This window comes from Phodopus roborovskii, unplaced genomic scaffold, assembly GCF_943737965.1.
Source record: "Phodopus roborovskii unplaced genomic scaffold, PHOROB, whole genome shotgun sequence".
Taxonomy (NCBI): Eukaryota; Metazoa; Chordata; class Mammalia; order Rodentia; family Cricetidae; genus Phodopus; species Phodopus roborovskii.
Genome location: NW_026126646.1, coordinates 6,945,575 through 6,961,116, shown reverse-complemented (window position 1 = coordinate 6,961,116; position 15,542 = coordinate 6,945,575). Strand labels below are relative to the sequence as shown.

At 41.2% G+C, this 15,542-nt stretch overlaps 1 protein-coding gene across 4 annotated transcripts in view; it reads right to left on the bottom strand.

Annotated features, from left to right (window-relative positions):
* Gnb1 (G protein subunit beta 1) overlaps positions 1–15,542 on the bottom strand; it is a 62,047-nt gene that overhangs the window by 5,693 nt on the left and 40,812 nt on the right. For all 4 annotated transcript variants that reach the window (XM_051173967.1, XM_051173968.1, XM_051173966.1 and 1 more), the window contains 4 exons: positions 15,051–15,157; positions 9,078–9,141; positions 7,552–7,714; positions 1,260–1,326 (listed from right to left, as the gene is read on the bottom strand). In XM_051173967.1, coding sequence (XP_051029924.1) covers positions 1,260–1,326; positions 7,552–7,714; positions 9,078–9,141; positions 15,051–15,157 — 401 coding nt within the window. The remainder of the gene's footprint in view (positions 1–1,259; positions 1,327–7,551; positions 7,715–9,077; positions 9,142–15,050; positions 15,158–15,542) is intronic.

The following is a 15,542-nucleotide window of genomic DNA, read 5'->3' as shown; positions in this document are numbered from 1 at the left end:
CTATTGCACCCTGCAGAAGCAACAGCATGGTAAAGTCAGTTCTTGTCAACCTCACCAGAAAGCCTGCCTCAGCCTAGCAACACTAATCCAATCAGCCAATTTCAACATAATCAATACAGGCTTCACTAGGCATGAGAGACACAGAAAGGGAACGCAACAGCTTCATATATTCATCCAAGAAAATAATCAACTCATGAAATCTGTGGTGACTAATCTTCACTGTCAGCCTGACTACCTTTGGAATCAACGGAAGCCCAGGAATGGAAGCACATTTGTGAGGATTTTCTTGATTGGATAATTTGAAGTGGGAAGACCCGCCCTCAATCTGGGCCACACCTCCTGGCTGCAGGCACGTAAAAGGAGACAGGAAGGGTCTTGGTTTACAGCACACTGTACTCACTCTCACCAGTGAGTTTGTCTGTCTTGCTGCTGAGCTGCCCTTTATTGGTATTAAAACCTATTCCAGTTTCCATCGTAGACTGAAGACCAGCTGACATATCCAGCTTTGTGGACTGAACAACTACCAGATTCTTGACTATTTTTATAGCAGGCCTGTAAGTCACTCTAATAAATCACTCTTTAAATTACTACTATTGATAACCATGCATGCCTCTAATGACCAGCAAAACCCACAAGGGCAGCTTAATTCTAAAATTATTCTCTTAAAATAACTATCTGGTCATTTAATTACTGAACAAAGGGAAAAATTATGAGTGTCTTTCCATCTATTAGTAAACAAATATTCTAAAATATGAAATATGATAGAGTTGCTGTTTGAAAGCTGTACCCATGTTCACAATATACTGAGCTGGCTTCAGAGTGAAACACAAGAAACCCCAGAGCTAAAAACATGACATACATGAGTAAAAATGGAGAAAAGAAAAGAAAAGCAGGTACTTGATATAGAACTATAGTCTAAATACTTGTATTTTAGTTCTTTGTTCAAAACTAAACTTTGTATAGCAATTTATTACTCATTGCTACTCTGTGTTTTTACTGACAGTCTTTTTTGTTTTGTTTTATTTTTTCAAGATGGGGTTTCTCTGTGTAACAGCTCTGGCTGTCCTGAAACTCACAGAGATCTGCCTGTCTCTGCCCATCCCGCCCCCCCAGTGCTGGGATTAAAGGTGTGAGCCACCACCACCCGACTCAAGGTAAGTCTTAACTAGTGAAGAGAACCATCTCCCAAAAATCTTGCCCTACTAGTGTGAACAAGAACAATGAATCTCAGCTCACTTTCTGTCTTGCCAGGTACTTACCACGTGGTGTCTCCAGAGCTGGTGACTATCTGATTGTCGTCCAGGAACCGGCAGCAGGACAGATAACCTGGGAAAGAAGAGACTCAATGAAGGCTCAAATCTAGCAAGCCCCGATCGTGTGACCTCAATGTAGAACTATGTAATGAAAACACTCAGGGTTCTGTTTTGGTTGGGACAGGTGAGCTGACTATCACAGTGGGATGAAACTCTAACTAGACAGAATCAATGCCAGGACAATGCGACAGTACTTCAGACAGGCCCATACCCTACACAGCACAAGTAGTAAGCCAGGCCTAGCCAGGCTACAGAATCTTAGACCTGCCTTTCTATATTAAGGTAGGGATTTCCCGTTCCTTTTATACTCATTTGCTTGCCAGCTGGGACACAAAGGAGCTCAGAGCCCAATGGAAAGAGAGATACTAATAGAATCAGGGTAGAAAGGGCTTACAAGCCAACCAAGAGGAATAGGAAAAGATGGTGGAATAAGCATCCCCATGGCAAGAACACTGGAAATGACCAGTGGAAAGGCTCCAAAACCAGCGGTTACTGGGCTTGCTTTCTCAAAAGCTATGGCATGGAGTTTGCAAGGAAAAGCTATGTTTCTGTTGACACTGACTGGAAGGATTTCTTGGAAGCTGTGAATGGAGTAAGAATAGTGAGACCTTGTCTCAAAATAAAATAAAAATTTTGAGAGATAAAAAATAAGTTCTTGAAAGTAAAGGAGGCTGGTATCTGAAAGTCACTTAATTCACTGAAGAGTGGAACAAATTACAAATGGTTACATAGAGTCAAACACATGAACTCTGTGCGCAGGTGCCTGCAGAAGTGAGATGGAGGAAACTGAGGAGCAAGCACCTGAGCTTTGCTCCAGTCTACGGCTCAGGCAAGCAGGGCAGATTTTATAGGGAGACAGAATTTTTTCTTCTATTATCTAAGGTCATTAGTACACATTTGGGAGTTGGGGGGGGAGGACCACTGTTTAATGTAAAATATCCAATTTCTTATTAGATTAAGAAATTACACAGAAAGTGTTTTAGCCACTTACTTCACCAGGTTCTAATACCGAATAGCAATGCCATGCTTCACCAGAAGCCCTCTGGACCTCTGGACCAGAATAGTCCAGCCGAGGATAGAGGCCACTTTCAGCCCTGGTTTCCTCTCTTTCTTTATCAGACCTCATAGATTACCATTGAGACCAATCTGTGTCTTATTCCAGTCTCCTCGAAAATAGTATTTCAGGCAATAAATTAATTTTCAAACATATATTGCTATCACCTGTGTGTATGCAAAAACACATGCATTCATAATTGTTATTCTTATTATTGACACAAGGTTTCTCTTTGTAGCCCTGGCTGTCCTGGAACTCAAAGACGCAGAGATCTGCTTGATTCTACCTCCTGAGTGATGGTAGAATAAAGGCATGTACTACCATGCCCAGCTAATTATTTTCAATAAAAAAATTTAGAGTATGTATTCTACCTGAAAATTAAAAAAATATTAATATTAATATAAGTAAGACAGTACCAATGAAGTCAGTTACTATTAGCCCACTGAATCTATATTTCCAGGTTTTCCTTATCCTGTAAGACAGTCTCTACATCCTGTGGAGTTTTGAAGCCTGGAGGGTGTACTATACAGAAGCTCCTGTTTGGTAGCAATAGGATGCACAGTTGCTCCTGTCTTCACGCCACTGGACAATCATCAAGGAATCAGCAGAACATCAATCACTGAGCAGTCCTAGAGCAGCTCCGTGAAGTCCCAGGCACACTCACAGTTAACAGAAAAAGCACACAGGCACAAGCAGACCCACACAAACAGCTCAAGTGACAAGAATGTTGCGGCTGTGAATATGTTTCTTAATCTGGTGAAACCAGACATTTCAGAGGAACACAACAGAATCCAGAGCTGTTATGACAGTTATGATGCCAAGGCCGTAACTCAAATTTACCTCACTAAGAAATGACAAACTATCATCTATATTCAAGAAAGGGGCATAAAGACATACTACAAGATCAGATGCTATGATTAGTAGACATTTTATAGTTAGCTTTTGTAATTATTCAGAAACACAAAAGATAATCTTGTTATAAAGACAAAAGACTCTGTGTGTGTGTGGTGCGTGTGTAGGGATGATCTATTAAAAAAGAAAGAAACATGAATTCTCAAATTGAAGAGACCATTTGACACAAATGTCTCACCAGCATGATTGGCATTCTTGCATCTATTCTCAGGTGATCCTACTTCAAAATCTGGCCATTAGTAGGCCGATAGGAATAATAGCTGTTGTCTACTGTTGATGACCCAGTCAGTCAACTGAACTTACTTCAATAGAAACAAAACACATGAGGAAATGGAAATTGAAGAAACTCGCCCCTTAAAGCCATAGAAAACAGAATTTGAAGACCTGACTCAAAGTCTACCAATTTAGCAAAAGACAAAATGTATGGGCGCCAAATGCCAAAACACAATGAATACAAAGCGGACCACGTATCTAGGCACATCACGACCAAACTGCTTAAAATCAAAGACACAACTTTAATGTGTTTTGCTTTTAATGTTGAGGGCTGAAAAGATGACTCAGTGGTTAAGAGCACTGGCTGCTTTCCCATGGGACTCAGGTTCAATTCTTAGCACCACAATAGCTCATAACTATAACTCCAATTCCAGGAGAGATAAAGCCCTCTCTCTGGCTTTGTGAAAACCAGTCATGCATGTGGCACACCAACATTCATGCAGGCAAACCACCCATACACATTAAGCTCAGAGTCAACCCAAAATTCTCTATGTTCAGCAAGATGGATCAGTGTGTGCAGGTGCTTGTTGCCAAGCCTGACTCCTGAGCTTGATTTGCAGGAGCTATATGGTGGAAGAGAGGAATCAATTCCCAATTTGTCCTCTTAACTACACACATGCATGAATGCAGGAATGCATCCACACAGAGGACAAGGGATGGAAAAATCTCCAGAACCCATAGAGGTGGAAGGAGAGAAGTGACTCCATAGCATTATCCTTGATCTCAACATGCATGGCATCCCCATTAACATAAATAATAAAAACATTTAAATACAGAACAAAGGCCAAACAGATCTTTTCAAGAAATTAAGATTTCAGCTGGGCATTGGTGACACACGCCTTTAATCCCAGCACTCGGGAGGCAGAGGCAAGTGGATCTCTGTGAGTTCAAGGCCAGCCTGGTTTACAGATAGTTCCAGGACAGTCTCCAAAGCAATACAGAGAAACCCTGTCTCGAAAAACCAAAAAGAAGAAAATTTCTCACCAACTCTAACTACTGTAACCTCATTTAACTTCAGTTAAACAATGGGAACCTAGGCTGGAAATACTGCTTAGAACATTCCACAAACAAAGAAACAAAAAATTAAAAATGTATTCTCTAGTGCCATAAGATAAAAAAAAAAGTCTCTAATTCTTAAATAGCATTCATTACAGTGTATTACTATAATTGTGCTATCTTCTTATCAAACTTCACTGAACATACAAAAATCAGCACAATACAGGGACTGGCATAATTTATATTTAGGCTCCATGAGGGAGTCTGATGCATTTTTCAAAGGATATGGGTATTCTATAAGCCATACTAAGTAATGGCTTTCAGAGAACCAGAAGAAAAGACATTCCTTAGGAAGGAATGTGCAGCACTGGAGACCACAACCATGTCTGAGTGAATGTGAGACTACACAGCTCTTTAAACAGAATATTATACCTAGGCACAGCAGTACACACTTGTAATCAATCACACTAAGGAGACAGAGATGCAGACAGCCTGAGCTACAAATAGAAGAACAAAAAGAGGGAGGGAGTAGCAGCCTCAGTACAGCATCAACTCCAACCATAGCCACAGAACACTTTTTTATTGTACATTTAGCCTTTTTTTTTTTTTTTTATTGTACACCAACATAAACCACCATTTTTTGGAAATGAACTTTCCAAGATGCCGAGCAGTGGCAATGAACTGAAGTCAGGCCTGTGAGACTGGAAAACAGAAAGCCAGGAGTGTCCTGGGTAACAACGGAGGATGCGTGGGCCTGGGATAGTAGCCCACACTTTTAGTGCCAGCATCAGAGGGCAGAGATAGGATGATCTTCCAAAGTTCCAGACCAGCACCTAATCTACAGAAGGTGAGGAACAGCCTCTCAGATAGTTCAGGCTAGTTCAAACTCACTTTACAGTAAAGGAGTTCCCAGTTTCCAGGACATAGGACTGACCACCAGACTTGGTTTAATATTGTGCTGAAGATCAAACCTAGGGTTTCCTTCGTGGAAGGTGAGCATTCTTCTACTTCCAATTGAGCTGCTTTCCCAGCACCTAAATGCAATTGAGTACTGTATGGCAGCAGTCATTGCTCATAACAAAAGGATGAATTGTTCAGGAAGATACAAGAACAGTAAGTACACATGCACCTACTATCAGCACTCAAAACATACACGAAACACTATGCAAGCAAAAAAAACAAACAAACCAAAAAAACCCCAAGAAGATTGAAAGAATAAGTAAACTCACAATCATATTAACACCTTTCCTCATCAATTCATAGAAAAAAATGTAGATGTGTACTATGTCAAAATCTTTTTCTGATGAACATACACACCACACCCAACAACAAGAGAATACAGTTAATTTCCACATTCTCATAGAACACTGGCTCTATTTTAGAACTGTTCTATGAATCCAATGGCAATTAATTTAAAACTAGAATGATATTTCTTTTAGAAAAATTTAATGTTTATGAATATTTTCTTGTGAGGTGGTATGAATGAAATGAATGACTGAATGAATGAATGAAAATGGCCCCATAGGCCCATAGGGGTGGCACTATACATAAGGGGGTGGGGCTTTGGTGGAGTAGGTACAGCCTTGGTGGAGAAGTGTGCCACTGGAGGTGGGCTTTGAGGTTTCACATACTTAACCCACGCCCACTCTTTTTAATCCAGGTTACTCTCTTTGCTTACTACCTGTGGACCCAGATGTAGAACTCTCAGCTACCTCCACACCAAGTGTGCCTGCATGACGACAAGCTTCCTGCCATAATGAGAATGGACTAAACCTCTGAACTGTAAACCAGCCCCAATTACAGGTGTTTTTCTTTGTAAGAGTTGCCGTGGACTTGGTGTCTCATCACAGCAATAAAATCCTAACTATGGGGCTGGGTGGTGTTAGCACATGTCTTTAATCCCAGCACTCCTGAGGCATATCACACCCAGCTTTCTTTTTCCTTTAGATATTTAAAAATTAAATATCATACTTTTTTTGTGACAGGATTTGATGTAGCTCAGACTGCTCTCAAACGCATCACGTAGTCAACTGTGAATTCTTGATCTTTCTATTTCCACTTCATAAATGATGGGATTACAAGAATATGTCGTTATGCCTGGTTTTATGGTGCTGGAATGTAACCTAGAACTCTGTGCACACTATACAAATATTCTACCAACTAATTACATTCCCAACCCCTAGAACAGTAATTTAAATACAACTGATCAAAATTTACAGGAAGTCATGCCTACAGGGATTTTGCCATTTAAGTTCTTATATTTGAGAAAGAAGAGATCCAAAACCAGTAGCTTAAGTTTCCACCTAAGAAGCCAGAATATTAATATTAAGAAAGCATGTACCAAAATAAGTAGTAATTGACACTGGCAGAGTAACTAACTTACCTGGCTCAAGCTAACTCTTCTACCATAATGGTAAGGACTTAAAAACAATGTTCTTTGTGACAGTCAATTATGAACAATCATTTGCTCAAGTGTGAAGAGAATCCTGGTGGTGTATTGTCAGTAACCCATGAGGAACAGGAATTTGAGAACATAAAATAAAGCCATAAAGAAAGCACTATGATGGGGCCTTCTCCTTTGGAAGTGCAATGAATGTTTTTAAATGCAATGAGAACTAATTCCTGCCAAAACAATATGCACCCAGCACTTTAATGCTGACTACATTCTGAAGACCTGAATGGAATCTTCTGTATCCTCTAAAAGAGCACCAGCCAGTCCATAAACAGAAAAGGGTGTGCACATGAACACAATTACGAGACTGCTTGTGTTGAGATTTAAGGATGGAAGGCAGTTTAAAACAGGACTGAAATGCCGATTTGTTGATAAGTCTTAAATAAGCGACATATAGGTTTCTCACAGGTTAACATATTAGGCCTGGTTTGGCTTCACCTTCAAAAAACTTCTGGCCCTTACCCTAACTTTTGCTTGAACCATAATCAACAAACTGAAAGAACATTATATATACACCCTGTAGGCAGCTCATGTTAGTAGAAGGCGTGTACCTGTATGTCCAGCCAGCTCACGGCTCACACGCACATTTCCTTCACGGGTTTTCAGATTATAAATGGAGCAGATGTTATCCAGGCCACCACAGGCCACATAATTCCCAGAAGGAGCATATGCACAGGTCATGACCCAAGAAGAGCGCAGAGGGATGGCATGAACCTAAGTAACAAGAACACAGAGAGGCAAGTAAATATAAGTGCAGCTGGGTGTGGTGGTGCACGCCTTTAAGCCCAGCACTCAAGAGGTAAGGGTAGCTGGAGCCCTAACTTTGAGGCCAGCTAGGATTACACAATCAGACTTTCTCAAAAACAAAATAACAACAGAAATTAAATCAACCAGTAGATGGGTGTGAAGACATATCATGAGTCTAGCATTAAAAAGGCTGAGGCAGGAAAATAACTGCAAACATAATGTCATCTTAGGAGACAGTAACTGTTCATATTCAGTTTCTGAGGTTCTATGTATATGAGCATTTGCTTACCTGTTTACCATGTAACATGTAAGCTTGGGGAGGCCAGAAGAGGGAATTGGATTCCCCCTTGAACTGGAGGAGTTGATGACGGGTGAGGTGCTAAGACTCAAACTCAGATATTCTTAAGAGCAGCCAGTGGTCTTAACCAAGCCACCTTTCCAGTCCCCCAGTGGGGGGTAGGGATGTGGGGGTGTGAGTGAGTGTGTGTGTTTGTGACTCTTCTCTGACCATTCTCAACCTTATTCTTTGAGACAGGGTCTCAAAATCATATCTAGAGTACATCTATATGACTAGTCTAGCTAGACAATTTGCTTTAGGGATTCTTTGTCTTCCAAATGATGGAATTACGGACTGGCCACCATATCCACTCAGCATTTATGTGAGTTCTGTTTTTGGTGTAGTCTCATGTAGTTCAGATTGGCTTCAACTTTACTATGTAGAGAAGGATATTTAATGCTTGATTCCCATCTTCATTTCTCAAATGCTACATTACAAGCACACACTACCATACACAATGTAATTTATTTCAATATAAAAGAAGTGAAGATTTGCTTCAGAATTTATACCTACCAAGCAAACATTCTACCTAGCATCTGTGTCTTGTCTTCTTCCCTCCCTGTTCCACCACTTTGGTGGTATCTTGCTATGTAACCTAGGATGGATCTGACCTTGGCTTACCTGAGTAACTACAATTAATTACACTCTTAACATTGTGCTGGGTTACATTCCGTTCTTATTTTTTGTAGTTATGGGAACTATGCCCAACAGACAAGTACTCTAGCACTGAGCTACATTCCTAACCCTCATCTAAATTTTAAAGTACATCATGTTTTAGATCATATTTTGTTTAACACACAAACTACTAACTAAATGGAATCTACATTTCAGAATTCTAGAAATAGGAACCACAGCACAAGTGTGTGTCAAGCACAAGAGACCAGCAACGTGAGCAACAATGAGGACATCATTACTGAACAACAACAAAAAACTTTGTGGAGTTGGCATGAGCAGACTGTTAAGTGTTCCAGGGAGGAATTTTGCACTGCCCACCTTATTTGTGGTGTAGCTGTCCCAGATGATGAGTTTCCCATCCTGAGAGGCGCTGACAAGGAGCCTAGACAAAAGATAAAAGAAACAAACAAATCTTGGTGATGTCCAACTAGAGCTTTTTTTCTTTTTCTTTCTTTCCTTTCTTTTCTCTCGAGACAGGGTCTCTCTGTGTAACAGCCTTGACTGTACTGGAACTCGCTTTCTAGATCTGCTGGGATTAAAGTGTACACCACTACCGCCTGGCCAAGGTTTCTTTTTTATTCCCAGATAAATTAGATACACAGATCAGTACACAGCCTTAAGTAGTATCAAATATTTAAGATACAGTTTTGTTCCGTCTGATACAAAGAAAGCCTGAATATTATGGAAAAAGCTTGAAATGCTTCCCATTTTAAATACCCCGTCCTGTTTTGTTGTTGTTGACGACACACACTAGAGTCATCTAAAGAAGGGACTTCGACTGAGAAAATGCTTCCACCCTGCTGGTCTATAGGTAAGCCTGTGGGGTATTTGCCTGATTAATAATTGATGTGGGAAGGCAGCTTACTGTGGGCAGCACCGTCCTTGGGCAGGTGGTCCTCTGTGGTATAAGAAAGCAGGCTAAGTACGTCCTTTGAGGCCTCTGCTTCAGTTACTGCCTTCAGTTTTCTGCCCTGACTTCCTTTCCTGATGGACTACAGCTACAAGCTGAAACAAATTCTTCCCAAGTTTAATTGCACCAATAGAAAGCAAACTGCAACACACCCCAGGAGCTGGGGTTGCAATGTGCACCGTAATCGAAGAATGTGGAAAATGGAGACACCCTGACTCAGAGGTCAAGGCCAGGCATGACCACGTAACAAGTTTGAGGCCCAGATTCTATCCCCAAAAGCCAAGGGAAAACAAGACAAACATCACAAAACTTCCCAGACTGAGATCAAATTAGAATGCTAGTCTCTATAAAACTAAGGAGTCTCCACCTTCATGGCAGTAAGATGACAAATAACAGAATTGTACATGGCCAGGCAGAAGAGACTACCAACATAAAGAATTATGAATTGCCTGTGACTCTGTCCTGGTTCAGGGCAGCTGTGCTAAGTTTGGAATGTATTGTTCTCTGTATTTGCAGAATTAAGGCAAAGTACGGTAAAAGGTAAACATGGTTAGCAGGCAAAAAAAAAAAAAAAAAAAAAAAAAAAATCTAAGTTATCTAGAAAGCAACTGGGTGAGAGCAATTTCTGGGTACCATGCTACTCAGACACAGGGGTCCTATAGAATGCGTTGTTTTGTTTCAAGGAAGGGCAAGAGGTTCTTCCAGGTCCAGAGATAATTTTCAATGTGATAGTGACATATGTTTTAATTTCAAATTCTTAATCAAAGCATATATATTACAGACATTTCAGATGCAATTATATTTGGATTTATTTACTTTTTTATTCATTTATTTTTGGTTTTCCAAAACAGGGTTTCTCTGTATTGCTTTGGAGCCGGTCTAGGAACTCACTCTGTAGACCAGGCTGGCTTTGAACTCGCAGATATCTGCCTGCCTCTGCCTTCTTAGTGCTGGGATTAAAGGAGTGCACCACCAATGACTGGCCATATTTGGATTTTAAAAACTGATCAAAGACTTGAGGGAAAACTCAGCCACATCATTCTGAGCCATTTGACACTTTCAATGTGCTCGCTCGCTCCATCCATCCATCCATCCATCCATCCATCCATCCATCCATCCATCCATCCATCCATCCATCCATCATGTAGCTCTGACTGTCCTGGAACTTTACTATGTAGACCAGGTTGACCTCAAACTCACAGAGAACAGTTGTCTGCCTCCAAAGTGCTTGCATTAGAGCTGTGTACCATCACACACCTGCCAAGCCATGTTTTGATATATATACTTCCTTTATAAAGAACACGTAAGAACAAGATATAAAATCCCTTTCGATCCTTTGTCACAAAATTTATCACAAACCTAACTGGGCACAGGCACCACACCTGTTGCCTTTCAGTTCTAGAGATTGAATTCTGTTTCCTGCACACTAAATTGTATTTCACCAATGAATTGCACCTTAGCCCTCTGGAGCCGTGAGCATACAAGGCACTCTTGACCATTAAGCCATCACTCTTCCTCTTTAGGTGGTTGTTTTGCGTTTTCTGGAGACACAGTGCTGTGTAGTCACGGTTGATGGCCGCTCAAGCTCGTCTCTTAAGGTGCTGAAAGTCCATTCCTCCCCGTGCTCGGTCACCACCCTCACGACGGTGCTGTCAGCCATGCCCACAGGACAGCAGAGAGCCCCTCTGCCGCTTCACTTCTGCCTGGTCTTTTTGAGGCTCTGAGCAAGGGCATTAAGAGACATCTATAGTAGCTCATCCTCTGAGTTAAGGGGTCACCTACAGAGAGCTCAGTAACTGCTGACTCAGTGAGGAATTAAGACAACGCTAAGCAGTGAGCTGATCCTTCAGAAGGTGAAAGAAGACACACATTCTAATCTCAGGTCATGTAACTTGGAGGAACCAACACACTTCACTGTGCTGTCTGAAGCCTTTCCCATTCCATCCTCCATCAGAGACAGAAACTAGGAAATAAAAGTGCCACATCCCAAACCCCTCATAACTTCTTCAGTTACTCAGAGCAGGGGATAAAAACCCAAAGGACTGGGGAAGTACTATTACTGTTATTTTTAGTATTAGTATTAGAAGTTGTTGTTGAATTTTAGGGCCTACAAGATGTCTCAGCAGTGAAATGTCTGTCGAACAAGCCTCCATTAAATGTGATCCCCTGAGGCAGGTGTGGTAGCCAGGTGTAGTGGTGTTCGCATGCCTTTAATTTCAGCAGTCAGGAGGCAGAGGAAGGAGGATCTTCCTCTGATCCAGGAGTCCAGCCTGGTCTACCGAGCAAATTCCAGGACAGTCAGGACTATACAGAGAAACTCTGTCCAGAAAAAAAAAAAAAAACCAACCAACTACCCAAAACAAAACAAAGCAAAATAAAATAATTGGTCCCCTGGAACCCACATGAAGAAAAAGAGAACTTATTTTTGGTGGTATCCTCTGACCTCTACACATCTGCCCCTTCCCCCATCGTATATCATATATACAGAGCTGAATTTTAGTATAAATTAATAGTCTAATAAACATATTACAAACATATGCATACACACACATATAAAACGCACATCCCTATCCAGAAGCCAAAGGAAGAAGGCTGGCTGTCCAGCGCTACCACTCTCTGCCTTATTCCTTCAGAGCAGACCCCACAGTGACCCCAAGCAACTTAACTCTGAAGCACTGGGGTTACAAGTATATGGCCATGACCAGTTTTTACCATGTGTGCTGGGGATCTAAATTCAGGTCTTCAAGCTTGTGCTGCAAGATTCTTACCACTGAGATACCTTCCCATTCTATACATTCACAAAATCAAATTTCCAGCTACCACAATGAACAAGGACACAAACTACAGCTCTGAGTCATATAAAAAGTCTTGTCAGCAGCTTTTTCTTTTTCTTTCCTTTTTGATACAGTTTCACTATGCAGCCCTGGCTGGTCTCAAACTCGCTGTGTAGACCAGACTGGCCTTAACTCAAGCGATCTGCCTGGCTCTGCTTCTGAAGTACTGCTGGGATTAAAGGCGTTTACCATCACACCCAGTTCAATAGCTTTTTACTACAAAGGCAAAAAATACGAAGATGATATAAGGGGAGGGAGAATACATATTCAGAACATCTCCCTAAATAGCTATTTTGGATTTTAAGATACACCACTGACTAGCCAGAAAGTATGGTCATCTAAAACAATCCATAAACACAGGAAGGTTTTATTTGCTTTTTGATATAGCCCAAGTTGGCCCAGAACTTTCTGTGTCGCTGACACAGATCTTGAGCTTCTGTGATTCCGCTGCCTGTGCCTCCTGAGTTTTGGGATTACAGTATGTAACAACCCCCACCCCTACCCCATTACACAATACTAACAACTATCCCATAATAGGCAAGCACCCAGCTTAACAGCTCCTGTTTATTGACTGATTGGTCTTTTGAGAGCCTATACCGCCCAAGAAAGAACAGACTTATAACCCATCCATGAGCCTTTCTTGTTCACAAAAATATCATAAACCCAGGGTCCTGCTGATGCATACCCTTCCTTCTGCCCCGTGGTTTCCAAGGCAAACTCATGCTTAAGACGAAATGGAAAACAAGGTTTCATGTCCCACCCTAACTATCCTTTACCGCTGAGGCCACATACCTGTTCTCAGATCTTTGCCTACACCTGCCCCAAGCACACACACTTACCTTTCCAGACACCCCTCCATAGCTTAATTGCTGAAAGATCATACAGTGCCTCAAGAAGCCAAGACCAGACTCCTAGCACTGGACCCCCCCAGTCCAGTGATGCACAGCTATCATCATGTTCTCACACATGCAAGAAAAGCTACAGAGAATGCAACCTGTCTGTTACCTATGATAATGCATTCTAATGGATTGATCAGTAAAATATTTCTTTCATTTTCATACTTACAAAACTTTAAAGGATAACTTTGAATTTAACCATTTTCTAAATTTACTTATTTGAGTGATCTTTATTTTTAATTGACAGTAATTATGGACTATATAAATTGCTTAGTGTTTACATTACAGAATGATTGAACTAAGTGAATTAACACTCATTGCCTTATAAGTTTAGAATCTTTTTGTGGTGGGAACATTTACAATCTATTCTTGGGAGCTTGGAGGCAGTGGCTCACACCTTTAATCCCAGCATTTGGGAGGCAGAGGCTGCTGGATCTTCGTGAGTTTGAGGCCAGCCTGGTGGTCTAAGAGCAAGTTCCACAACAGACAGCCAAAGCTGTTACACAGAGAAACCCTGTAGGGAAGGGAATCTATTCTTGAACTGGGGATGTACCTTAGTGGTACAACGATTGCCTAGCAGGCATGCAACCCTAAGTTCAATGCTCAGCACGGCAAAAATAATCAATAAATCTACTCTTAACAATTCTGACATCAACACAAGTTAACAATGTATTCATGATCTCTGAAACACTTCTGTCTAACTAAAGCTGAAGCCTCTGAACAAAAGCATAACGCCCTACCCTCTTCTCTTTTCTGATGGGATTGCTTCCATCATTAAATGGTCACATAAAGTGCTCATCTGCACAAGCAATTGTATGGGACCCTGTAGAGAACTAAAGATAGAATCTTTTGTTCTCTAGCTATTTACACCCTACAGCAGATCATTTCACAAAGAAAAAACAAAGTAGAAATTCCACTCAGATAACAGAAAATGGAAGGGGGAGTGGAAAAAGGGAGGGGGGTGTTAAGATTCTGTTGAGACTGGAAGGGCTCGCTATAGCCACACAAATATGTTGTACTATGTTTCATTATGAGTGGAAAAGACAAGAGACCCAAAGGTTCAATAAAGGGTAGTTATCAAAGTATATAAGGCAGGAACGCAAAACTGGAGTAGAAGGTAGGGCCATGTGGGAGGATAAGGACAGCCATTGACTTATATTCCATAAGCTTTCCAGCCACTGCTTTATATTCCAAAAGGCTTTCCAGTGAGGATAAAAAAAAGGCCACTGGAGCCCACATTCAGATTTTGGAACTTACCACCTTTTACCTCCATTGCCCAATTCTTGCATTACAACCCACCACAGAGTAGCTGGAAAAACAAAGATCCAGAAGCTAAAAGGTGAGGAGTGAAGAAAATCTGGTGTTGGCATAAAAAAAGTAGTGCAGCCAGTTAAATGGAGATGTGAACATTAGACCTGGCTGCCAGGCAAGTGATGTACCAAGTTTTCTAACCCACAGCAACCCCGCTTCCTGAGATGGGATCTCACAATGTAGCCCTGGATAGCCTAGAACTCACAAAGATCTGCCTGCTTCTGCCTCCTGAGTGCTGGGATTAAAGGTATGTGCCACTCAACTTTCTAACCATTACCTTTTAGAAATCCTAGCAGTTAGCCAACATTTTAAGCACTGCTTTGGAAGGGCTCATTTGTACCTTGAGTCTGTGCCCCAGTGCATGGCATAAATCTTGGCCAGATGCCCCCTCAGCGTTCTTCTGGTTCGCATTTGGATTCTTCCCACAGGATCAATGTTGTTGGTGATCTTAAAAAAATAAAATTAGTGCAGATTAACTTCAGCAAACAGACTCTCCATTTGCATTCTGTTATATAATGTCAACCAAAAAATAATGAATGGAAAATCCTGTATTTACTTAGGATATTTTATGTGCATGGTGTGTCCCTAAATGTTTCTGTACACCAAGTACATGCAGGAGCCCTGGGATGTCAGAAAAGACACTGCATCTGGAATTATAGATGGCTGTGAGCCAGGTCCTCTAGAAGAGCAGCAAATGCTCTTAACTGCTGAGCCATCTTTCCAGCAGCCAATTCATAAACTTTAAATTGCACACTGCTCTAAAGCAGCATGATCAAAGTGTACATCCTGTATTGCCTGGAGTGTGAATCCCTTTTGTCCAGTGCGCTGTAAA